At 42.5% G+C, this 26508-nt stretch overlaps 2 protein-coding genes across 3 annotated transcripts; one reads left to right on the top strand and one right to left on the bottom strand.

Annotated features, from left to right (window-relative positions):
* Positions 1 to 70: 70 nt before the first annotated feature.
* On the top strand, positions 71 to 12347 carry TMEM43 (transmembrane protein 43; the record flags this gene model as incomplete). Its single annotated transcript, XM_009909007.2, has 12 exons — positions 71 to 181; positions 949 to 1098; positions 2057 to 2191; positions 2868 to 2962; positions 3629 to 3678; positions 5884 to 5953; positions 7282 to 7352; positions 7506 to 7627; positions 8250 to 8324; positions 8405 to 8506; positions 9987 to 10104; positions 11054 to 12347. Coding segments are annotated over 12 exons (1302 nt in total), but the record flags the coding sequence as incomplete, so codon positions are not given.
* XPC (XPC complex subunit, DNA damage recognition and repair factor) lies at positions 12346 to 26508 on the bottom strand. 2 transcript variants are annotated; one of them, XM_054161479.1, is made up of 16 exons: positions 26363 to 26508; positions 25494 to 25677; positions 24801 to 24934; positions 23803 to 23923; positions 23189 to 23273; positions 22041 to 22198; positions 21714 to 21834; positions 19667 to 19756; positions 18318 to 19238; positions 16786 to 16946; positions 16455 to 16536; positions 15867 to 16001; positions 15190 to 15359; positions 14687 to 14780; positions 14042 to 14131; positions 12346 to 13405 (listed from the first exon to the last, which is right to left on the bottom strand). In XM_054161479.1, exons 1-16 carry the CDS (start codon positions 26460 to 26462, stop codon positions 13196 to 13198), a joined length of 2856 nt encoding a protein of 951 aa, XP_054017454.1. In that variant the 5' UTR covers positions 26463 to 26508; the 3' UTR covers positions 12346 to 13195. The 2 variants fall into 2 exon arrangements, with proteins under 2 accessions (XP_054017454.1, XP_054017463.1); XM_054161488.1 differs by lacking the exons at positions 12346 to 13405; positions 14042 to 14131 and having other exon boundaries at positions 14727 to 14811.

The raw sequence follows: 26508 nt of genomic DNA, 5'->3' as shown, positions 1-26508 counted from the left end.
GCGGTTCCTCCCTGGGGTAACTACGTGTCCCGGCATGCATCGCGGAGGCGGGAGGGCCGACCAGCCCTGAGGCGTGGGGCGCGGCTCTGTTCAGTTCTTGGTGCGTGGCTCTTGTGGCGGCATTTGTGGTCTCTTTGGGGTGATACCTGGCGAGAGTACGAGGCTCACGATGTCGAGGAATGTAAGTACTTATCGGGCCTGTCCTCCTATTGCTCCGCGCTATGTGTGGTGGTCCCCTGTGTCGGCCCCTTGCCGCTCCGGCTGTGCCCCCGAGGTGGCCCCGTCTGAGGAGAGGGGCCTCTTGCAGCGCCTGGTGCAGCGCAGGGACCGCTGTCTCACTCTGCTTGGCATCTCCTGCTTGGCCTCATCTCCTCCTCTCTTGGATGTGAGTGCTACTCTGAAATTACTTCTTTGTTGCTCCCCACAGTTAGCGTACCCCTGGGCTTTCATGCTTTGATGTGGTGCTGGCCAGGGCAGCAATAGCAAATCTTTTTTTAAGCTAGCTTTTTTTGTTGTTCTAAGTGCAATTATTTTTAAGTGTGCAGGCACTTTTCCACTGGTGAGGTAAAAGTGTACTTTGTTATTTATAGCGGTGTTATAGTTGGTCTGGAATTCAGGAGTATGACTCAATTTGCCATTGACAAATTGCGCCCTGAATGCAGGGTGTGGACACCGAATAAGGAACCTAGAGACGGGCTGAGGAAAATTTGAAGGAACGTGTTGAACCACTATAATGGCAATTATTTTTACTGTTAGACTTGGATTTTATTTGTTGCTTACAATTCTGCTGTTAAAAGTGTGTTGAGACATCTATTAAGCGTGAGAAAGTTTTGGTCCAAGGCAAGAGGTGGTGTTCTGTAGAGAAGCACTATTAATAGGGCTGAAAGACTTATTTTGAAACAGAGTGCTTCCCCCTTTACACCAATATTGTGTGTTTTTGTTTAATAGTTCTCAGACACAGGCAGCAGAAGAGAGCATGTTAAAATCACAAGTGAATCCAAACCAGGGTTCCTGGAGAGGCTCAGCGAGACATCTGGAGGCATGTTAATGGGACTTGTGACATTTCTTCTGTCTTTCTACCTTCTTTTTACCAATGAAGTAAGTAAAACACTGTCAGCATTTATACACAGCTTTAAAATGTCACAGCAGTGGTGACAATAAACCAGTGTTGCATTTACAGACTTACTAAAATAGTCATATTAAAGCTCTATTGCCTCATCCATGAGAATAGGACATTATGTTTGGAGAGCCTGGTGCTTACACTTGGGGTATAACATAAGAGTGAAATCACAGGGCCACGGACTATTGTTTCTGTAGAACTGGGTGTAGTAGACAATGGCACCTAAGATCCAAAACTTGTGAGCTGATAAAGAAATGGGCTGTAGTATTATTGGAAGAGGGTTGCATGAACCAACCACATTCCAGTCTTCTCTCTTTTCTTGGGATAACATAGAGTCCTCATTTTCTATCATGTTACAACTGTATTAAAGGAATTGATACTCCTTATTGCAAATTTGAGGGTGTTAATTATTCTCTGTGTTATTTTATGACTTAGTATTAGAAAGTAATTAAAGTAATCAGAGAATCCTAACACCATGCTGTTGCAAACACACATGCTTTTGGGAGCCTTGGAGCAGAATTCTGTGAATCCCCACCTAAAACTTCCTTTTGTACCTCTACAACAGGAAATAGAACTGCTCTCAATTTCAGTGACTTTGCAGGAAAAAGCACTCTCTAATGTGACTGGTAAAATGAAGACAATTTCTGCCAAATAGTTTTATGGGTCTGGGGAAGAAGCACCATTATTGGCACAATTGTGTGTTTCAGGAGCTTAGTCAATGTTAGTGGTGGTGCTGCATGGGTAAGAAGTATGGCCCCAAAGTCATTCAGACAGCAGAAGATGTTAGAAATACAAGGATGTTTTGAGAATATGACTTTAGGCTGAAGATAGAAGCATTCCTTGTGATCTTCAGATGGCTTCTCTGCTAAGATTTTTCACAAAACAGTGCTGTACCATTGATTTTCCACAACATCATCTTGCTTTTCTTGATTGCAGGGACGAGCCTTAAGGACAGCCAAATCTCTTGATGAGGGACTTTCTCTTGTGATCCCTCTTGATAGCATCCACAGTGTGGCTCAGGAGAATGAAGGGAGATTGGTGCACTTAGCTGGTGCTCTGAGTACATCTAAGGTAAGTAAAATAGTGTCTTGAAGATATGGGTATTTCAGACTTGGGAGGGAAGAACAGGTCTTTGCCAATTAAATTATGTTTGATATCCAGGGAGAAGGCAGGTAGCTTCTCTCCTCTGTAGGCACTGCCAGCTACCATCCAAGCTTAGGGAGATGCCATACAGCCTTGATCTCCCTAATCCCCAGCCACATGCTACCTCTAGCTGTGTTTACTCTTTCACTGCCTTTGGTGAAAATTCCTCCTTATGTAAGGAACCTCTTGCATATTTATATTGTGAAGTCTTTGGGCTCTTGCAGTCTAGAGGCTCTGCAAGTTCTGACTTCTCCATAGAAATGTCATTTTCTATGGGTAGTCACCACTGAAGAAGGTAACACAGGACAGTAGCGCCTAGCAAAATAAAATTTCCCCCTGGTTTAAACTCAAGCCTGCATACCATTAGCAAGCATTTCTGTCTCTATTCTTCACTATAGCAGAATTTTTTGATGATGATTCTGTAGGTCAGATATATCAGTGATGCATTTTTTTGTTTTTGGCTTTCATAACATTCTGTATTCATCTGTGTGCAACACAGTGCCGTGTACAGTGTAAATGAGTTTGATGATAAAAGTACAGCATTTGAGTTTGTGAGATGTACAACATTTATGATGCCTTGTATTTTCTTTACTTTTTTTAATAGCCTTTGTTTGATCCCAGCTATGGGCTCTCCATCCAGGCTGTCAAACTTAAGCGTCACGTGGAAATGTACCAGTGGGTAGAGTATGAAGATTCCACGTAAGTAAAAGAAACCTTTAAAAGTTGTTTTTAAAGCTTTTCTATTATAAACATCTCATCACCTTTTCTCTCACCAAAAAACCAAACAAAAACTAACCAAGACCTATTGGCCCTGAAGCTGCCTGGTTGATACCTACTTATTCTAGAGTCTTTCAAAGCAATTTAAAAACCCCTTTTGTAGCCAGTTTAATCTAGAAGTCAGATTCTTTTCTCAGACTTGTGCACATGAGACTTTTTGATGTGAGGGAGATCTCTGAATTTCCTTGGCGCTTCACATGCGTGCAAATTGAAGTACTTAATTAAACCAAAACACCAAAAGGTGTGAAAATCTCTCATTTTACATGTTTAAGGTGCAGCATCTGTAGAAGACTTGATATTTTAAGTCAGTTTTTGTCTAATACTTCGTATTCCACATTGATCTAGTCAACACCTACTTGTTAGCAACATGGGAATAAAAGGGTTGTGGCTGTTTAGCTTTTGTATGTAATTTTCTGTTTGTACAGATAATCTGTGTCTTCAGAATAGGTAGTTCAGAGAAGAGTTAGTTTACTTGTAAAGGGAAGGTTGTGTTGACAGTGTCTGCCTGTTTTGTTTGTAAAGTGTGTTCTGCCCTGAGCAGGGGTGTGTGCACTGTTTTGGTTCTCATCCCACACCTTTTCTCTGCAGGGAATATGAAGAGAATGGTGAGATTAAGAAAGAGACAAAGTACTCATACAGTAAGTTGATCAACAGAAAGTGCCTTTTGTGCACGTAACTTTGGACTTTTATGTGTGTGTATATTTTGATTTTTGTTGTAAACCCGGTATATTGTTGGGGCAGAAAGGAGCGTGAAGAAATAAGCAAAAATTCTGTTTCCTAAACAAATGACAGGACCTCCTTGGGGTCACTGAGGTGAAAGGAGGCATGCTGTTAGCAAGCAACTACTACAGAAAATCTAAGTCTTGTCTTGAAACTTTGAACCTAGAGGTTCAGAGTAGTGTCCAGGAATAGGATGGTCTAGAGACGGGGTCCATAAGGTCCTCAGAGACAGAAGATCAGCAGAGATGGGAGTGGGCTCTTAGATCTGCTTTTCAGAAGTGGGGTAATTTGGCATAGGTCACACATGAGCAGAAGAGAACAGACAGTGTAGGACAGGCTGGTGAAAGTCTTCAAGGTGTTAGTATCACCTAATGAAAACCACCAGTGCCTTCTGATGTGTGCTGTAGCTTTTGCCAAATGCTGGTTTGGGCAGGAGCAAAACTGACAGCTTTATACCCAGTAGCAGATAAATACTCTGAGTCATCATATATCTGAAGATTGGTCTCTCTGCTTCATTTATCTCTAATTAAAGCACATGGATGTGTAATGTGGGTGTGCAGCAGTTTCTGTGTGTGATCATGAAAACACCCCAGGTCAGTAAAGTGTGAGACCCTCCAGCACAGAGATACAGAAGCTAGTGGTTGTGAGCAACGAAGAACAGCCTTACAGTGGCAAGGAAGGAAAACAAAGGCCATTAAAACAAAACCAAAACAAATTAAAAAAACCCACAACAAAACAGCTGCCTCCTAAGGATTGAGGGATTCTGTCCAATAGAAGTCTGTGTATTATTAGATGTGATGGGTCAACCTTGGCTGGCAGCCAAGGGCCCACACGGCTGCTTGCTTATTCTCTTCCTCAACGGTACTGAGAAAGAGATAGGGAAGAACAGAAATGAGAGAGCTTGTGGGTTGAAATACAGATAGAATGATTGCTTACTAATTACCATTGTGAGCCAAACAAACTTGACTAGGGGAAAAGTAACTTTTTTTTTCCCAATTAAAATAAATATTTAATTACTTAGTAGGGTGTTGTCAAAACACATTTGCTGTCATCCTTTCCCAGGCTCAACTTCACTCCAGGCTCCTTTGCCCTTACCCTCCTGCCTTGGTTATCACCACAGGTTATGCTCACTCCTTTAGTGGGTTAGTGAGCAGTGCAGAGAGTAGAGATTGATTTGCAGTCAGTGCTTTGTCTCTGCTCCTGTTTCCTTCTCACACTTTTCCCTACTCTAGTATGGACTCTCCCATGCAGCAGTGACTATGTGCTCTGCTGTGAGCACCTCCTTTTTGTTCCCACCCTTCTTGATTCAGCATTTTCTGCCCTTTCTTAAAAATGTATTCACAGAGGTGCCCCAGACTTCACTGATGGGGTCAGCTGTGGCCTGCAGTGGGATCTGTATGGAACCAGCTGCTTCCAGCACAGGGCAGCCTCTGATCTCTTTCCACAGAAACCACCTCTGCTGCATCCCCCCTCTACCAAAATCTTGTCATGTACTCAATACATCAGAATATCCCTTACAATTATACCTACTCCTCTATTTAAGCAAACCCCCTTTTCTTCCTCTACTCCATCACGGAAGTTGAGCAAGCTATATTTAATATGGAAGCTGCTCAAAAAAAGGACTCTAGTTTTGCAGGAGTTACATCCACAGAACAAACTCCATTGGGTTGCTTGTAGGAAGGATGTCATGGCCCAGACAAAGGCAGTATTACAAGATTTTGACACTGGTACATACAGGTATCATCTCTGTCTGTTGCTTGACTGATCTGAAATGTGCTAGTTCCAACAGAGTTTGCAGCCTTTCCTCACAAAACCAGATTACTCCAGGAGGCAGGAATCAAAGCCTGATCATGGAAGATGCTAAAAGAAAGCTCTCACTGTGCAAAGTCAAGTTAGTTTTATCCCTGAAATTATTTTTCCCCCACTAAATCCTGCTGTTCCTTCTTAATATGCTAAGAGGATGGATTTAAGTATCAGTACAGACTATCACATACATACCTTGACATAAACAGTATTGCTAGAATTATAACTTAGGAACTGATTAATTCATTGAGGTGTCTTCAGTAACTAAGGTCTGAGTGGTAATCCTTCCTGTTGTTCTTCAACATTCTTATTTTCTTTAGATACAGAATGGAAATCAGAAGTTGTGAACAGCAAAAACTTTGATCGAGAAATTGGACACAAAAACCCAAGGTAACAACCACCTGACACAGTCCTTCTAGATTCTGTCACTGTATCTGATTGAAGGTGAGAGCTGAATGACTGATCTTCATGACACAGGGAAGCAGATGGAAACTGTTGGTCTTCAGGCAGTTAGGAGAACTTAGGCATAGAGAAAGTAGAATAGAAGTTAAAACTGCCTAGTGGAACTAGAATTAAGCTATCCATTAGTAATTGGGAGATAGAAACTATATTACCCCTGGATTTTGTGGTCTCCATGTAGGAGAACCTGAAGAAGTTTCTGACTTAAATTGGTGCAGTCTATTAGTAATTAGTTGTTCTACTCTTAAGTCCATGGTTAGAACAGCAAGCATCCTCTGAGCTTGTCTTGCAATTGCATGCTGCTTTTTGAAGTTCATAGGCTTCTTTGTGGCAATGTACCTCTCATCTGCAGCATTTCCAGAACTTGGTTTTGCTTCTGTGGGCTCATCCAAATATGCTGCCCTTTATTTGGAAGTATTACATCAGGAAGGAAAGTAAAAGTCTATGGGGTTTTGATTGTAAGTCTCAACTAGCAGCTGAGAGTGGAAAAAAGGATGCAAGGGTGACATACCTGCTTTGCCTCTCCTCCTCATGCACAATGTTTTTGTTAATGAAAATTCTCCAAGCCTTCTCCAATAAATGTAAATCTCCAGTTGAGAGTAAGAAGTACTTTTTTTATTTAGTCCTATTGCAGTACCTAATGAAAAATGTGCTGCTTCTAAGAACATTTCATCTGAGTATAGTAGTACAAACCAAAGAGGCTGACGCATAACTGTGGTAGATCCTTGTGTGAGACAGCACAGTGTATGCAGAATCAGGTCTGTAAGTAAAGGATTCTTGAGTTTGGAATTTATTTAACTTGGGCATGAGGTAAAAGTATCTTTATATAGAGAGGAAGGATTATGGTCTAGGCTTCTTAATTTAGCAGGTAAGAAATAAAAGTGCATTTATAATTGTAGTTAAATATTGCAAGAATGTGTTTAGGGATATGATTGATTTATTGTCACTCAAAACCTCTGTATCACCACTAACAGCTTCCTAGGAGCTGAACTCCATTTCAGGCCATTACAGGTTCAGTACAGAAACAAAATAGTGAAATGTTATGGTGTGAATGGAAGGTCAGGCCAGGGGATGAGATGATCACATCTTGTCTTAATTTAGTTAGCTCCAACACCATAAAGTCTGAACACTGTTTCTTGATAGATTTGTTGTACATCATGACAGCAATTTAGCTCTTGAGATTTTCTTGGTGTTTGACATAGTACAGTTTGTGTGCCATATAATTGTGGGACTAATCAGGGGCTATCTCTGTTACTCAGTGCCATGGCTGTGGAGTCCTTCACTGCTGTTTCTCCTAACGTCCAGGTTGGCAGCTTTGTCCTTTCCAAGGGTAAGGATTGCTTTGTACTGCCATTGTGCCTGCTTTTGTGTCAGCAGTGGACTTCAGGTTTTTTTCACAGTGCTCATTTCAAGGAAGCCTGCCAGCAAATTGGCTGTTCCAAGTTAGACTCCAGACCTGAGCTTGATTCTTTATTCTGCTTAGGTCTTGTGGATAAAATTGATAACTTCAAGCAGTTGAGTTTATCAAACCTTGAGGATCCACATGCTGATGTTACCCGAGGAGGAGATTACTTTTACCACAGCGAGAACCCCAGGCGTCCAGAAGTAAGATGAGAAAGATAAACCAAAGTAGTGATTACTGTTACGTGAAAAAAGAAAGCTGAGGCATGTCCCATTTCTATTTAAATATGTGAAAATTGGAGTGCAGACCATCACATAGGATGACACTCTTAGTACAGTCCTTCAGCATGTATGCTTCTCTTGCAGGAAGCTTCCGATCCTGCTTCTTTGTCTTCTGTTTTCTTGACTCTGTCATGCTTTTAAATGAAGAAAACTAGGATGGTGCTAGGAGGTGGATTCTAGTTCTGCCTTGCTGTGTACTGAACAGACTACAATGAAATAGCTTCTTGTCAGCTTGCTCTGCTTGCCCTCATCTGCCAAAAGATGAAATGACAAGGGATGAATGTAGAATCTCATTAGTATTAATGTGCTCCTGCAGCTAAATCAGGGGAGATTGTCAAACAGCACTGGAGCTGTCCTGTTTTGGCTGTCAAATAGGCCTGCATAAACTACAACTTGGAAATCATTCTGAGTATCCTCTGGCTTGACATAAGCTATCAGAAAAAAGTGTTCATATATAAAGGGTGTTTCCATGCAGAGCCGTCTTTCCTGTGATTCTCCTTTGTAAAGAGATCCTTCTTATCTTCCAATATTCTCTTCTTTGTAGGTAGGAGACCTTCGTGTCTCGTTCTTCTATGCAGGTCTGAGTGGAGAAGACCCCCGTTTGGGCTCTGCTGATACGGTGAGTCTTCAGCCGTTTCTGTACCTTGCAAACTCTGTTCCCAACTCAGTAACCAGTAAATATTTTTCCCTTTCCTCAAGGTGAGTGTGATTGCTCGCCAGCGAGGTGATCAGCTGGTTCCGTATCACACCAAGTCCGGAGATGTCCTGCAGATTCTGTACCCTGGAGATCTCACCGCGGAGGTGAGATAGCACACTGTACTAGTTAAGGGTCAAAACTGGAGATGATAGTGCAGAAACAGCAAGGGAGTAAGTTCTCATTTTCCTTCAGACCTGCCCTAGAGGAGCAGATGCTGGATGTAAACACTGGATTTTCTCCTTTTTCTAGGACAACACATGGCAGCCTGTGTTTTCCTTCCAGGTTTCTGCACATTCTACGTGTTGCAGCAAAATGCTGTGCTTCACCCACTAGCAGTGGGCCTACTGCAATAGGCTGTAGTTAGCTCTGATTGTTTTTTTTTAAAAATTTATTTTAAAAAGGAACCATGGCTGAAGTAGCCATGTTACTGCTGAACATCCTTTGCTTTAAAAGCTGTTTCTGTGCCTTCTCTTTTTGCTTTTATTAGCCCTTTGGTATTTTCCCACTTACACATGCAAGCACGTGGTTTTGTAAAGGTCATATGTCAAAATAGTAAAAATCACTCTTTAATTAAACAAACCATGGGAGCTATCATCTTCAGCTTCTAATAACAGGAGTTCAGGCTTGTTTGAAATGTTTATTGCTGTTCTGGCTGAGAAAGAACCTTCAGGCAGAGCATTATGCTCCAATAAATCCTGCATGCTCCATCAATTTGGTGATTCATTTACTCCTGTTAATAGGTTTGTTTCCGTTAATGATTGTTTCATGGCCTGTTGCAAAAAATCCCAGATGTCAACATTTTATAGGATCTCCCCAAAGTAGTTAAAAAGGCTTTTAAGTTGAGAGAGAGTGGCAGCAAAATCAGGTCTGCTGTGAGCTCTGAATCTTCTTTAGAATTTTAGTTTATTGGAAATCAACTCACTACAAATGAATGATTTGTGGAGTACTTGTATGTACAAGTAATCAGTCAGTCTCATCCATCTTTTCCCATTTCTTACTGGGTTTTACTATGTCTTGGCTATCTTCATGTGTACCTTTTATAAAGCCAGAAGGGCACACAGCCTATTTTAAAAACAAAATCATACTTGGAATTCTTGCAAATAGGTGCTTTGCTTTGCCTGATGAAATGCAGCTGTACCTTTTATCTCTTCTTCCCTGTGTACTTTCTTTCATACCCCTTTCCTTAAGTCATCTGTGTATATTGTTGCCTTTTTTCTCTTCCTCCAAACTGTGACATCAGATCATTCTTCCTTCATTACATTTACTTATTAGTATGCTGTTTTCCACAACAATATTGAATGTTTCTATTTGCAGCAAAACCTGTGTGTTTTCTGCCTGTGGTTCTAGACTGTGGAATGGTGCTCATTTAACTGTCTTAATGCTGTTTCCCCACGTGCTGTACTTCGACATCTATTGTAGTGTGCTGTGATACGGCAGAGAAAGACCCTTCAGAACAATCTGCAATGTATCTGCTATGAGGGAATTATACTCCTAATGTGCTCTTGGCTCTGATTCCATCATAATGCACTGGAATTGAGAGGATCTCAAAAAACCAGTCTTCCACATAATGGTGTTTGTTTTCAGGAAGTGTTTCAGAAAGAGCATGAGAGCAACACCATGAAGACCTGGGCCCTCCGTGCAGCAGGCTGGATGGCAATGTTTGTAGGTGTCAGCCTAATGACCCGAATCTTTTACACTTTAGGTAAGTTTTTTACAGAAAGGTAAAATAATTTAGAAATAAGTTTGTAATTACTAGAGAGTCTTCTCTTGCTCACATAGGCACTTAATTTGGAGGTCACGATGAATCTGGTTTGAACTCGGATTAGATACGATCAGAAAGTCACTGTAGGCAGTTGCAGATAACAGGTCTCCAAAACCAGATGGTTGCTTTGTGAACATAAACAAACAAAAACCCACCACAAATCTCTTGCCAGTCTCAGAAGGTCCCAGCATTTGCCAAGATCAGAAGCTGAAACAGCTGTTAGGCTGATTCTTTAAAGTCTAACTCAAGGTGCTGCAATCCAGTTACTTTCTCCACCCACACACAAGTGGTCCCCCCAACAAGTCTTAATTAGTTGTTACATAGCAGTATGTCTTTATGTCTGGTTAGTCTGTGCTGCTGGGAGCAAACAGCAAAGAAAGTTTTTGTTTATCCTTTTGAGCAAGAAAAATGTTGGAATAAAAATTTACAGAAAAGCAGGATGGTGCCTCACAGACATCAAAGCTATCATGTGTTTTGTAGCTGTGAACTCTTTACTTTTCTTATTTTTCCATATACATGCTACTGCAAAATTTATTGTTGCTCTAAGTTATGTTTCTGCTAGCATATTGTATCAGTTGCTGCAGACTTGTTCCATAGCTGCAAGACTATTGGTCTGCTCTGCCTTTCAAGTCTTGGACAAGTCTTCAGGCTTAATTTTGGATTAGTTCCTACCTGAAGAGATGAGGATACCACTGCCTTACACATTTACCTGTTGCTTAATTATCAGATGCTTTGAGGATGCTGTGCTCAAATGCCTTATGGAGTGTTCTTGATAAATACTTTGAGTCTGTCTTTTGATGGCAGTAGTTTTGTGTGCAAAACCTAGGCATGAAAAGTATTTCTTTAACTATTGTCATCTACTTTATCCCTTGTTGAATTCTTTCTGCAGTGGACTGGTTTCCTGTTGTGAGAGATCTGGTTAACATTGGATTAAAAGCATTTGCCTTCTGTGTAGCCAGTTCACTGTCACTCCTGACCATCTCCATTGGCTGGCTCTTCTACCGCCCTCTTTGGGCTGTGCTCATCGCCTGTCTCTCTGTTGTGCCAATTGTGGTTGCCAGGTCTCGTGTACCACCAAAGAAGCAGCAGTGAGAAGGAGCTGGTCGGGTTTTGTACTGAATCCTGGTTAGAGACTTTGAAGTGTATTTCCATCCCAGTTGCTGCAGTGTGCTTCCAGCATATCTTACTTCAGCAGTGTGCGCTGAGAGTTGGGGAGGGGGCTCAATATATGTTATCCATGGAAAAATATGACTCTGGGATGCTGTTTGTAGGAAGTCAGTGACAGCAACTTTGCCAGGGGGAAAAAGGCATTTTGGAGCATTTGTATTGATTTGAGAACTGGCAATTCATGTCCAGGAATAAGATCCAGGTACTTGGAGGGTAAGTTTGTAAGTTCCACATGAACTGGTTTCTGTTGCTGGTGGAGATAAATGCGCAGTTGAGTCTTGTTTATCTTGCACGCGTTTCCCTATTTTGGGAAGCATGTTCTTAGTAACAGCACAGCTCCTTTCTGGTCTCTGTACACCTCCTGATGAAAGGCTGATTCCAGCCTACATTCACTTTACTCCCCATTACTGACTACTCAAGTAATGTCCTTGCCTCTGTGTGTTTATTTGAAAACTACAATGGTTCAACCTGACTGGATACAGCCTCTTCTATTTTTAAAGAGACTGGAAGTTTACCAGCACCTTTAACAGCTTAAAATACTTTCCTATTGCATACTAGTGTGCACACAGGAATGATGCAAAAGGAACTAAGGATCCTTTGATTTATAAGAACTTTGTGTTTCCCAGGCCAGGCATGCTGGTGGAGCCAAGGCTCTTTTCTTGCATGTACACAAACAGTTCTATAGTAACAAGTGAGGCAAGATTTCTCATGCAAGAACTTGAGCTGTCAATCTTCTGCTTTGGTCTCTCTTAAAGCCTATTTAGTCCTTCATCTTTTGCATGCTTAGGCTAGGAGAGCTGGCTGGCTGTGGAGCCGAGTGGGATCCTGCCTTCTGAAGATGTTACTATTTCTTTCTCTGCTGACTATATAAACTTACTAACCTCCTAATTTCTGTTCTGTGCTGCACATCCCAAGCTAGGAAGCACAGAATCACTTTGGTACAGCTGGTACCAGCTCCCATTTTAAGCAGATGAAAAATCACCTATGCCAGCAGGAGCTGGATGCGGGCCCATCCATTCCAACTACTCATCTTGGGGTGTATCCTGCATGACTAACATGGAAGGAATTATGTTCTCTGTGCCCTCTGCTGTTTTACCAGCTCCTGCAAGATTTAGAATTGTTCTTGAAGCCTTTTATACAGGTCATGCCTACTCCCTAAGCCTTTGACTTAGGTTGCTTTTTAAAATTTTTTTAGAATTTGGTAGCAAAAAAATTCACAAGGATATCCTGGGACCCAATTTGTTATTCCTGGAAATAACTGTAGTGTGCTCTTATGTTTGTGTGAGAGTTCTTTGAGGGAAACCCAGCTGCTTAGAGAAGAATATACTGTAATGGACAGGTTGTGGGGTTTGTTATTTTTTTTTCAATACTTTATTTTGTTCTACATCTATGGTACAAAAATAGAAGTTTTTGAACATAACTAAATGTAAGCCATTCTCCTCTGTGACAATGTCCAGCAATGACTAGAGTCTATTCCCCTCTGTTTTTGAAGAGACAGTGTCAGTGCAGTTTAGTTATAAAAATAATGCAGAAGGCAGATCACCATTTCTATTACAAAACAGCAGAAAAAGCTTGTGTAGATTCCTCTGTCAACAGTTTTTAAATGCTTAGGTGTACTGGTTAACACTTACAAGAATTCCCTGGGTGCAAAAAATGATCTTAGAAGGTGCAGCTGCGTATCTGCTTTTTGGAAATCCAGTGATAAACAGATGAATCTAATTATCGGTGACAGCAAAAGAAACTCTTGACAACTGAATTAGGTTGATCCCTGATAGCTCAGTAGCACAAGTGCACAGAAATCTAAGTCCCTAAGTGGCAAAGGATACATTTATTGTGACTATTGCTTTTCTATCTGGAAATAAAGTCACAGTTTCTCAAAAGGGAATAACTGTGCTTCCTCTCCTTTCTTCTCTCGCTTGCTCTTTCGCGTTGTCTTCTCCTCATTTTTTTTCTCTAACTGGCGATTTTGGGGCCAAGAAATGGCTGTGCTCCCTACTGCAGTCTCTGAACTTGGACCTCCTTCATCTGAAGAGAAACCCTCTCCTTTCTCTGTCTGGGGTGCGAATGGTTCAGTCTGGAAAAAAAAATCAGGCATGATAGTCAAACATTTGCTCTAGAAATTACTTGTAACTATCCCTTTCTTGTCTTTTTGTCACTGTGACACTTCAGGTCACTCCAAAAGTCAGTTGCTCTGGCTTGGGCTTCTCACCAAAGCAGTGTTTTTCTATTCATTCTTTCAACACAAAGTATTTTGATGGTGCAAGAATAAAAATAAACCTGCTTTTAAAAGATTATGCTTTTCAGCTTTCTTATTGGGGAAAATATGAAGAATGTCTCCCTTTATTACAAAAAATGGCCCCCTCATCCTGTTAGCTACATGCTTGGCTTGGAAGGAAAAAAAAATACTAGGAAAGGGGTATGGACAAACAAACTAATATCAAAACCTGGAAGCTTTAGGAAAGCCTAATCTCTTGTTAAACAATAGCGAATCCTGCAGGGATGTGACCACAGTGAATTTTGGGGGTGGATTTTTTTTTTTCCCTCGTTGCTAGTGGCATGCTAAACAACAGGCAAGAAGATCTTTGAACATCTACATTCTGGAAGTTCTACACTACTGCTGGAAGCATATACTGGAAAGCCTTGGGGGGGGGGGGAATCATTTGGTAGAGAAATATCCTGAAAATAAAACACTAATGGAAATGCAGAATACCTTGATGGAATAACGTTGCTTCAGTCTCTCTCGGATAAGAAGTCCTTTTGTCAGCAGCTTCCAGTTCCCCAGAGCTCTTTTCTCACGCTTCTGCAGTGGGATTTTTATTGAAAAGAGGGAAAAATTACTATTGCAAATGTCAGTGTATTTATGTCTACAGCAAGTCTGAAGATTTTAAACTGCTACTGAAAAAAAACATTCCAGATTTGGTCTGTCACATTAAAACGTTATAGGTCACTAGGATTCTTAAGAATAAAATGTCCTGGTGTCCACTTATCTGTTCTACACTTGCATTACTGTCACTTTCCTGACTGCACCCTGACTGTGTAAGTTACACCACAACCACTTCCAGAACTTTAACCTCATAGGCATATTCCTCATTTTCATTTCCCAGCAGCCATGGAAGACCACTCTGGAGTGTGCACTGTTCCAGATGTTGCTACACACTTGCATTGCATCATCCCACTGCAGTCCAGACAGCAAGCCCAAAATGGGGCATCTGGGGGATGCAACTAGCCCCTCATGGTTAGAATGCCCTCTGTCTGTTGCTTACAGAGCCCACCCTTATTTGACTGTCTGGATTTGATGACATTTATTTAATATATATAATGATAAGAAAGCTAAAAAAAGACCAAAACATCTCACCTCCTTCTCTTTCTTCTCTATTTCTGCTTGTTCATTCTCCCAGGCAGCAATGAGGATCTCTTTATACTCCTCACAGACAACATAGCCATCAGTACTAGGAAGGAGAACAGTAGATCTGTCAGCTACTAGAAGAAAAAAGAAAGGCAGCAAATGCCTGTTTCACAGCTACATCAAAAACTACTCAATATTCACAGAACTGTTTGTCTCACAGGATCACAGAATGGTTTGGGTTGAGTGGCACCTTATAGATCATCTAATTCCAAGCTCCCTGGAATGGGCATGGATATCTACTAGACCAGGTTGCTTGAGGCTCCAACCAGCCTGGTTTTCAACACTTTCAGGGCTATAGCCTCCATCACTTTTCTGGGCAACCTGTTGCAGTGCCTCACGGTGAAGAAGAGCTTCCTAAGTGTGTAACTCATCACACATGCTCCTTAACACAGGGCAGACAACTTCTGCAGGACATAAAAATCTGTCAGCTGCAACAAAGCATCTTTACTTACACAGGGTGTGAGTAGCCACCATGAAAATCAAATCCAGTGATGGCTTGAGCACAGTCAATGTCCAACTTCCGTGCCAATCTGTTCAGATTTGGGAGTCTCAGCTGCACACAGCCAATGGGTAACATGGATGGTAGGAAGAGATAGACATTTCCATATTCATTCCGAGGAACCTGTTGAGGCAAAAGTAAAGAGAAATGGTGATAATCCTGCCTTCAGGAGAGAGGTGAAAATTCCCACTATAACTCAAAGACTCTCCCTTCTGACCTGCTACTTTCCACTCCAGTATTTGATTCATACTCACAATGCAAGGCAAAAGCCTAGATTTTAGCTGCTTGTTATCTCACAACCATGCTCTCTATTACCCTTGCCACAATGCAGAGAATTAGCGAAACAAACATGGGCTAGGAAAAGCACATCAAGAAAATTCAGAAATTAACAATCTGCACTGTTAGCACTCAGGAAAGGAAGGCCTCAGTGAAGGTTTGACCATCACCTCCCCAGTTACCTCTGAACTTTTAATCCTGAATCCAGGTGTTACTGACTGATTTACAACATGCAACACGCAACTTCTGGAAAACTTCAGTTGCATTCTGAAACGTGCAATTTCTGGAAAAATAAAGCCCACAGCCCCATACAAAATACTTCTCCTAACACCAGCCCTCTGCCCTCCTAGCTACCTTCCCATCCACTGCTACAGGCGGCTGATACTCCTCTGTCTGCCAGTGACCAAACAGTGCCAGGTCCTCTTTGTCTCGGTTTGCAGGCTCTGCAAGGCGTGCCTTCCTCGCCTGGTTGGAAAATCCTTTCACCATCTGTGTAAGGACAATGACCAAGCCTGTGACACCACAACCACCAACTACCAGTGATTTCAGACCTTCAAACATCAAAGGAGAAGGCTCTGGGAGAGAAGACATGTCTGTTTCCTTGCTTCAGTATCCATAGTTTAAAAATGATAACCCATGGCACCTATATGCAAGTGAGCATAGATCCTGCAGGAGCCAGATCCTGCAGTTCATATAAAACACCCAGCAGGCCTATGAAGAAGGTGACAAAGACGCAGTTCTGCTTGGGGTGGGAAGAAAACATAGCTGAGCTTTGGGTAATATATAGGAGCTATAAAAGCACAGTAGGTGGACAGATGCACAATGCAGCTATGACAAGCCATTCAAGCAAGTGAGAAATCTACTTCTCCAAAAACCAAACAGAACTGAGCTTGAACTTTATAGGGCAGATGTGTTACACAGGAGGAAGTCAAACACTCTTACCTTGTAAGGCACTTCTCCAATCCTCACCACTCGAGCTTGCTTCAGCCAAGTGTCCCTGGAGTGCAGCGTATGTACACAGTCTCTAAGAATACCAGAAGGAAGCAACCATCAGTTTTGAAGTCTCTTCATAAGAGACCTCCAAACTTGGATGTTAGGAATGGCAAAAAAGCTGTATCTAAGTGATAAGCAGATACTGTCTGAGCAGCTAAATGCCTTACTCTGCCTATGCATGTGGCTTGAGACTACTGCTGGTACAGTTGTGGTCTTCACACAAATTAGCTCTTAGAGTTGTTACAAAAATCAGCCACATGTGACTATATGCACAACTCACCTGGAGTAGACAGCCTCTCCCCTGCAGTACCCTAGGATAGCAGCTGACTCAGGATAGATCGCCTGATACTTCAAGAGGTGCCTCTTCAGTGCATAAAGAGGGTGATTTTTGTACTCTCCAATCGCTGTTGGCAGAGGCTGATCTTGAAGCTTAACTTGAAACTGTAGGAATTACACAGAACAAGTGATTTCACAACTCTCTTGCACTACCCTTTGTAAGAAAATAAGAATGATTTTTTGCATGAATCAAAGTGAAAAAAAAATATATCAAAAAACCCCAAACAACACCAGAAACTTAATCAGATGTGCCAACAGACTCAAGTATCCTTGTTACAAACAGGTACTTAGATGTGTACCTAGATCTACATATTTTAAAGACCCTCCAAGAAGGGTAATGCTAAACTGTACAGAAACAACATCAGGAAGTTTGCAGTGTGGGCTGTCCAGTACTTTTGCTATGCGAATTTCTCTGAAGAGCCTCTGCTCAGTATTATTGCAATCTATCATTGTATACTCCCTTTAAAACATGCTCAATCTGAGCATTTTGAGCTCAAATACAAACTTCCTTCCTCATGAAAGATTCCTAATGATTTTTGCCCAAATGAGAATCCAAGGACTGGATTCCTGGCACTAAATCATAGAGTCAGTAAGGTTGGAAAAGACCTCAAAGATCATCAAGTCCAACCTGTCAACCCAAGACCTCATGAGTACTACACCATGGGACGAAGTGCCACATACAATCCTCCCTTGAACACCTCCAGGGATGGTGACTCCACCACCTCCCTGGGCAGCACATTCCAATGGCTAACAACTCTCTCAGTGAAGAACTGTCTCCTCACCTTGAGCCTAAACTTCCCCTGGCACAGCTTGAGACTGTGTCCTCTTGTTCTGGTGCTGGTTGCCTGGGAGAAGAGACCAACCCCCTCCTGGCTACAACCACCCTTCAGGTAGTTGTAGACAGCAATAAGGCCTCCCTTGAGCCTCCTCTTCTCCAGGCTAAACAATCCCAGCTCCCTCAGCCTTTCCTCATAGGGCTTGTGTTTGAGGCCTTTCCCCAGCCTCGTTGCCGTTCTCTGGACACATTCAAGAGTCAAAATGTCCTTAATTCAGGGCCCCAGAACTGGACACAGTACTCAAGGTGTGGCCTAACCAGCGCTGAGTACAGGGGCACAATGACTTCCCTGCTCCTGCTGGCCACACTACTCTTGATGCAGGCCAGGATGCCATTGGCCTTCTTGGCCACCTGGGCATAGAATACATAGAATAAACCAGGTTGGAAGAGACCTTCAAGATCATCATGTCCAACCCATCAACCAATCCAACCCACCTAAACAACTAACCCATGGCACCAAGCACCCCATCAAGTCTCCTCCTGAACACCTTCAATGATGGCGATTCCACCACCTCCCCCAGCAGCCCATTCTTCTGGTTCATGTTCAGCCAACTGTCAATCAGTACCCCCAGGTCCCTTTCTGTTTGGCTGCTCTCCAGCCACTCTGACCCAAATCTCCTGCGTAACCTACTGCCACTTACCTCATTTTCCTCCTTCCTGTCTCTTTCCACATAAGGACTCTTATATGGCTGCAGTGTGTCTTCCCACCACTCAGGGTCCACACGGCTCTTCCTTGTTGCAGTCATCCACACTGGGTCGTATCTTTGGGTCACATCCCTGACACTCCCATCATTATCAAATCCCACAATGTAGGAAAGAGGCTTTGTGGCATACTTGAAGCACTGCTGGGGCTGGCCAACGCTACCACGGACACAGTCTACACACACCCACTTGTCCTCACGTTCAAGGAAAACCTCCAGCCACTGGTCTGTGCCCATCACTTTCCTTACTTCTTGCTCTCCATCATCCTCATCACTAGAAATTATTTTGTTTCTCTTTCTCTGCCCATGAGGCAAGGCTGGAGCTCTACTTTTTGCTGGCTTAGGTTCAGTGCCACATGGATTTTTGGACAGCCTTGATTCTGAAGTCTTGGTCTTTGGTTTTTTTGCAGTTGTTAGCTTTGAGTTCTGGGAGCCCATTGAGCTCCTCCGCCTTTTAGAGACAGTTTCAAAGTCCTCATCAGAGAGATTGCTCTCCTCCTCTGAAACCTCAAACTCCGAAACACTGCCCTCATCGCTTCCACTTTCTTCTTTGTAACACACTTTGGAGGCAACTCGTCTCCGGCGATCATTTTTAGGCCTGCCTGGCACATCTTTTCCTGCTAAAATGCCCTCCTCAGTATTAGATTCTTTCTCTTCCTGGCTGCTTGTAATCAACTTTGACTTGCGTGTCTGAGCACTTTTGGGTTTCTCTGGTCCTTTGTCTTCTTTGCTCTCTGAGGATTTCTCATCCTCGTCTTTTCTGCAGGGGCATTTTTTTGCCACAGTTTTGGGTGTTGAGGCAGAGCTCTTCTGCCCCTCAGAGGTACTGCTGAGAGACTGCCTCTTGGATGAGATTTTCCCCTGCAAAGAAACAGGCTGGATCACTTTTATCACCATGGCTAAGAACATGCTAAAAAAGAAAGACTGAAATCAGCACATGGTGCATGTAGACCAAAGGTAAGCAGGCATGGCCAATCTAAACATCTTATTAACTTGAAAACTTCTGGGAAAAGGCTGAAGAGAGGTGCCCTTGAGCAGGAAGTGTTGCTGTCTAGTTTTAAAGACATTTAAAATGACTGAAGGATAAGGAGTTTTTACTGAAACACATAAAATGGATGGAATTTTTAAAGGAGAAGCCTAAAAAAATAAAGGTTTGCATCTTGCACTGTAGACAGTGATGATGTGCACCACCTTGGTTCATGCAGTAAGTGGTTTGCCAACAGACAGGAAGTTTTTTCAATCCCACTCTAAACCAGTGCCTATCACTTATTCCACCCCATAAAAATTACCTTTGCTTTTGTCTCCTTGAGAGGAACTGGCTGAAAAGACAGCACGAGGCGACACAGGAGCTGCAATGCTCTCAGGACAATTAGAAGTATCTGCAAAAGAAAAAAACAAGCATGTGTATTTAACCTTTTTACAAGTTTTATTATAAAAAGCCCTGCTTGACATTCTCTTAGAGTTTGGGTTCTGGTACAAATAATTTTCATGCCTACCTTTTACCCAGTGCTGTACACACAGATGTGTGTAGCCCAGTTGCTGCAGTATTAAATCACCAGTGTGCTCTCTGGCTCTCATTTATGACACTACTGTGACAGGGATTCTGTTGTTAACTGACAGGTAATTCTTAAAGAGACTTAATAACCCATCATATGAAACATGTGCCCAAGGCTAGTAGACAACTAAAAGACAGTAGTGAGGTGGGGTGTCTGAATAAACTTTGTGTGGATTAGGTTTTTTCATTAACAGGTTGGTTACAAGGTTTGGTATTGCATGAGCATGATCTGAGATTCCATCTCAAGTCATGGGGTGGATGACATGGGATAAATGCCCAGCTTACTGTGGGACAGGAGTGCAGGTTAATTTAGTGCGCTTCAGGAGAAAGGTCGAGATGCTTACAACTGAGAGATGGCTGTTATCTCTGAAAACAAAGACAGCTGAAGGAGAGGGTCTTGTGAAGATAAGATGGTCCCCTTTTGGCTAAAACTAAAAGCTAAACCAACAAAACAAGTAGCTTCAAAACAGATTCTGAAGGCTGTAGTGTCTGAACAAAGACATCTGCTTAATTAACTACAAAATGAATACTCAAGTTTATACTCCTAAGTAAAAGTGAGTCAAACAGAGTACATACTAAACATATATGTTACTCAACTCTCCGCCCAAATCAAGCTGAACATCACCTAGAAGGCAGAGACAGCTGGGGTTACTGTATAAAGAAAAGGCACATCATGAGATGAACATCTTTCTGTGGGGGACAGTTGACAGATTGTGCTCTCCTTCCTCCACCTATGGTAGGGACACCACCTTGGTAAGAGCTGTGCATTCATTAAGGGCTGAACTCTTGCTTCACTACTGTTATGTATTAGTGCTGCTGCAAAGACTTGCTCAGATGTTACCTGGAATTTATTCATTTCTTCTCAATCACTTGCAGTTAGTGCATTCATCTCCAGTAATCCTGAATCTGTGGTGTCTGTTACTTTAATAAATTAAACTACATTATCTTAGCTATCTGAACCTATGCTAGTGCAAGTACTTCTTGGGGGACTGGAAATTTTGTTAAACAGGAGTTTCTGCAAGAGTCCTCGGGCTTTGAGACAAGCAGACATCAAGATCTTATCTCTAATGCAACACCAAGCCATGCATCTACAAAACAGGAGCTTGTTTTCATTGTTTCAAACTTCCCCTGCCAAACTCATCTCCTGTGCTTTCTCCTCCCTCAGCTCTTATACCAAAATCTCTGTGTGACTGGAAGCAACTGACTCCACTTCTTCTCTTAATCCAATTCACCACAGAACAACTGCAGAGTTGAAGTAATTTTGAAGCTGCAGCCTCAGCCTGCTCTAAATCAAAGCTCAAATCCTCTAGCCTTCAGTGGTGACTCAGTAACAAACTACCAACCTTCAACTCAGATCTTTAAAGAGTTTTTCTGACTGCAAGCAAGCCCAAGAATTTCCTCACTCAACTTAGCATTTCAGAAGAAATCTACTAAGATGAGGGGTTTTTGATCTACATTGCTAAAGCAATATAAAGAAGCCAAAACATATTTAGGAACAAGTAGCTCTACACACTATATACATAGAGCCATCCATAGCAGAACAGGAAATGCACAGTAACACCAACCAGAACTGGGCACAGTTCAAACTGAGTAATTTAAGCACAGAATGATTCCAGCTAAAAATACAACAAAAAGAAAAAGCCACAGAATCACCTAAGTCACCAAGCTGTTTTTTTCCAAATTGATCCCTCAAACACCACTTTGTGTATCACCTGACAGCACTGCAGCTCTGATCTAGCACCCAAACTCATCAACTACCCCTGCACTTTTCAGTAACTTACGTGAACCAACTCTTCATCATCTCGTGCAGCATAGATGGCAAAGCGCCGCTCCAAGGTTGACTGAAGGGGCTCTCCTTTTTCAGTGGAAAGCTCATCATTGACAGTGAAGGTTCCAACAAACCTGAAATATGAGACACCCACTTACTGTTTAGTGTGTTTGTGACTGTATTCTTCACACTTCATCCTTTCCTTCTGTAAAAGGACAGACTCTCACCCTTGCTTTAAAATCAGAAAAATGACTGAAAATCAGTAATTACATTTACCCCCCCTCCCTTACCACTGGCTCTACATTCTATGTGACAGCATGATTAAGTGAGATAATTTTACCATTTTACCAAGTTGGAAAGGTAGAGAAGGTCGACTTGGCCTGCAGTCACTTTTGTGAAGTGGATAGGGATGACAGATAGACCAATGGCATGAAGATCTGGCTGGTTGCAGATCCTGTTTCTATAGAAACCGTTTGCTAATAAACACAAGAGGTGAACCTGAGAGAAGAAAGTTTCTGTAGTGAGTTCACAAGGGAAGCTCTTGAGCTTTGCATGACTGACAGTTTAACCCTGACAGAATGAGCAGATACACTCACAGTATACACCCTACTCACTCTGGTTTGATTTAGAATTTTACTAAGGCAGCTACTGATGTTGCTAACAGTTTAGGCAGAAAGGGGTCTGGGGGTGCTAGTTGATAGTAGGCTGAACATGAGCCAGCCATGTGCCCAGGTGACCAAGGTGGCCAATGGCATCCTGGCCTGTATCAGGAACAGTGTGGCCAGCAGGAGCAGGGAGGTCATTCTGTCCCTGTACTCAGCATTGGTTAGGCCACACCTTGAGTACTGTGTCCAGTTCTGGGCCCCTCAGTTTAGGAAAGATGTTGACTTGCTGGAATACCTGCAGAGAAGGGCAAAGCTGGGGAGGGGTTTGGAGCACAAGCCCTATGAGGCTGACTGAGCTGGAGTTGCTTAGCCTGGAGAGGAGGAGGCTCAGGGGAGACTTTCTTGCTCTCTACAACTACCTGAAGGGAGGTTGTAGCCAGGTGGGGGTTGGTCTCTTCTCCCAGGCAACCAGCACCAGAACAGGAGGACACAGTCTCAAGCTGCACCAGGGGAGGTTTAGGCTGGATGTTAGGAAGTTCTTCACAGAAAGAGTGATTGGCCATTGGAATGTGCTGCCTAGGGAGGTGGTAGAGTCACCATCACTGGAGGTGTTTAGGAAGAGACTTGATGGGGTGCTTGGTGCCATAGTTTAGTTGATTAGATAGTGTTGGGTGATAGGTTGGACTCAATGATCTCAAAGGTCTCTTCCAACCTGGTTAATTCTATTCCTATGAGCATGTCAGGACTACAGCCCTTTTAATTTTTTTTTAATTAGCCATGCCCCCAAATTACTTGACTAAAGTTAGTTTCTTCTTCATTACAGATCAGTTCAGATATCTTTATGCTCAATATTTTCTTTGCCAGGTTTCTCTGTGATCAATACCTTATGGGTGTCCTCACGAACCTCCTTGCTGAAACGTTTCCTTATTCTCCGAAGATATATCTCAAACTCAGATCTCATTTTTTCACTGCATAAGATCACAAAAGACATGGATATTGTGGGGTTTGTTTCTAGATTCCTGAACTGGATTAGTTCACAAAAAGAATCCATCACAGAGAAGCTTCTGTGCACACTTAACAGAATTTTAGTTACTGGCTATGTGTACAGGCCTGCAGACTGCTGAACTGTCAACTCCACACACCTGACTGCTGAGAGCTTGGGTGTATTCACAGGGCCTAAACTGAACATTGTGCGCCAACAGTTTGCAGCTAGACAGCTTTGGACAGCTCCACAGTAAGCTTATAATTCACTAAATTGTTTGACTTTTAGACTACTGCTAATATTCCATTCAGATTCCTTGAAAAAAAGTAGTTTTCTTTTCATTACTGAGGTTTGATTGTTTTGTTGTGAAGGGCTGACTTGGGTCAGCTACCACATAACGAAAGGCACCTTTAATATAATGCTCCCAGATGCCAGGAGCATTCATCTGACCCACCTATTCACACCTCAGGGATGGACAAACAGAGGCTTCTACCTGAGCTATTTTCTATTCTTACCTCCTCTCTCTTTTCTTGACCTGCTCAGGGGTTTCAATCTCTATCTCAACTGGATTGCTTGGCAGCACCTCCGCTGGAAAAGCAGCAGCTTCTAACTTATCTGTGACAGGTTCCTGGAGTTCTGTAAAAACAAAGTATTACTAAATGATAACTAAACATTGAACAGATACTCCAAGGAGATGTGACAATGAGATAAGAACCCTCTTATTCCTCATCAAGTATTCAAATACCCTGAAAAATGAACATGCCCAGTAATTACCAGCTCCTGGGTATTCCATAACAGAGTGCATGTGTGTGCATGTTCAGTTATTTCAAGTAATTCTGGGGTGCCAGTCACATGCTGTTGAATCAGCTCAGCAGAGTTTAATGTCACAGGCCAACTCAATCATGAGAAAGGTGAAGCAGGTATGACCTGAAGGGTCCTTGTAGACTAGCAAAGAAAAAACCTGACTGCTGTTTACTTTAGAAGACATAAATCTGCAGCAGCAAAACAGGAAGATAACAGTCACAATGATTTGACAGGTTGGACCTGATGATCTCTGAGGTCCTTTCCAACCTTGTTGATTCCATGATTCTATGATTTTTATCCCAGTTTGTTGATGGTCACCTAATCCAACAGGTCAGTTGGTTTCATCCCCACTCTACTATAAAGTTGCAGTTTTGAGTCTTCAAAATGACTTATTCTTAGTTGCTCAGTATTAGAAAACACAGCTGAGAAAGTGCTTTGTGCACAGCAGCATAATTTTTACCTAAGCCACCAAATAGTCAAATTCAGGCACTACCATAGGATCAGTGGTTGCCTAGCTTTTCTCTACTGGAACCACCCTAGAAACACTGTGAGATAAACAGCTACAGATATGCACATGGAGCATACTTTAGGTAGACAAGGTACATAAATTCACCTAAATCCAAATGAGAAATTACTCAAAAACCAAACTACTAATTAAAAAATAAAGTGTGAATTTGCTCCTTAAAATTAATAAATGTGCAATTCTTACCTTCCACATCCTCCCATTCATCTTCACTTTCATCATCATCATCTTCTTCATCATCATTGTCTTCATCTGCCTCTTTTTTAACAGGAGATTCTCTTTTCAACTTCACCTCTTTTTGTGGCAGCTTCAGCAAGTCACTGTTAAAATTATCAAAATAGCTTTAACATCAGGTGCTTCTTTATTAAGAAAACCAGAATACTGTAAAAATAGGAAAATAAATGAAGCCTGACCTCTGCATCAACAACTGACAAACAAACCAGAGATACCTCCTCTGTAAAGCAATCCATCTATGCTATAAATAAGCACAGGTTCAATGCAAACCTCCAGTGCAAACTTAGGTTCCGACTCTGCTAAGGGTGTTTAGAAAGGAAGATGCTTGAACCTACACCAGTCTTTAGAACAGCTTGTACAAATAAGTCCTTGGGGAACTGCTTCACTGAATCTTTTGGTCTTACTGAACCCGCAAAGTGTACTGAAATGGGAACTCTTTTCTGTTTCACTACACAAATCCAAGGCTCTGGCTGGTCAGTGAAATAAGACAAATCAGTTTAATCTCTTGATTAACTGATTTGCTGTAGCAATCTACATGGGCAGGCTTTGCTGATATTATATTTGGATTCCAAAGAAACACCACAGAATGGTATGTTAATGATTTCTGCTTATAATTTTAAACTCTTGAATGGTAAACAAACTTACCTGCATGTTTCCTCTTTGTTATGATCCCCTTTATTTCTAGTATTTTTTTTGTTTTCTTTTACTAGAGAATTTGCCCCTTTTTGTTTTGATGGCTTATTTGCTGAGTTGGAATCTTCTTCCTTCTTCCTACCTAGGGCTTTTGAGTCATTCTCCTTTTTACCAGGCTTCTTCTCTTCAAAGTCATCTGCATGTCACAGAAGGAAGATATGTTAAAGGATAAAGTTTCATCTCCATGGCAATCAGAAACAATACCTCTCTTGGACTTCAGCAGAGCCAGCTACAGAAGAAAGTGAGCCCTAACAATGAGGAGCATGTCATTGTTTCTAAATAAATCAGTAAGAATTGAACAGAGACCTGTTTAAGAAAACCACAATAATGTAACACACAAGAAATACATAAAGATTCCTATAGTTCTGCCAACGGGGACAGATGGAAAACAAACGTTGTGTTTACTTTTGTGAAACTGCTCTGGAGAGCTTTATTCAGGGCACCTCTGGGACACGGACCTGGGGAACAGACGGCAGCCCCACCACGGCTGGGGCGAGGCAAGCTCTCACCAGGTCGCTCAGTGCCCGTGTCAGTTCTTCCAGAGAGCATGCGGTGCCCATTTCATACCTGGATTTAGATGCCTGATTTCTGCGTGTCAACTGTCCCGCCCTCTGTCGCTATGGAGAAGTTACCCACGCCTCCAGCCTGAGATTTTGGCTTTTCCCCTCGCCGGGGCCGCAGCGGTACAGCGCTGCGCTACGAGCGAGCTGTCATTTTCGGCTCCCTCGGCTCCGCGGCTCTCCGACTCCCCCGAAACACCTGCGGCCTAGTACGGCCCCAAGCCCCGGCCCGACCCGCTGTGGTCTCCATCCCGCACTCACTCTCCTCCTCATCGGGCTCGCCCCCCGATGCACTCAGGCCTCCGGAGCGTCTCTTCCTAGCAGCGGCTGGCCGGGGCGATGCTTTGCGCTTCCTAGCCATGACGGTCCCGCGGCAGACCCCTACAGCAGCCGCCACCACGCTCCGC

Source organism: Dryobates pubescens, chromosome 1 (genome assembly GCF_014839835.1).
Source record: "Dryobates pubescens isolate bDryPub1 chromosome 1, bDryPub1.pri, whole genome shotgun sequence".
Classification (NCBI taxonomy): Eukaryota; Metazoa; Chordata; class Aves; order Piciformes; family Picidae; genus Dryobates; species Dryobates pubescens.
This window is presented reverse-complemented; position numbering and strand designations above follow the sequence as displayed.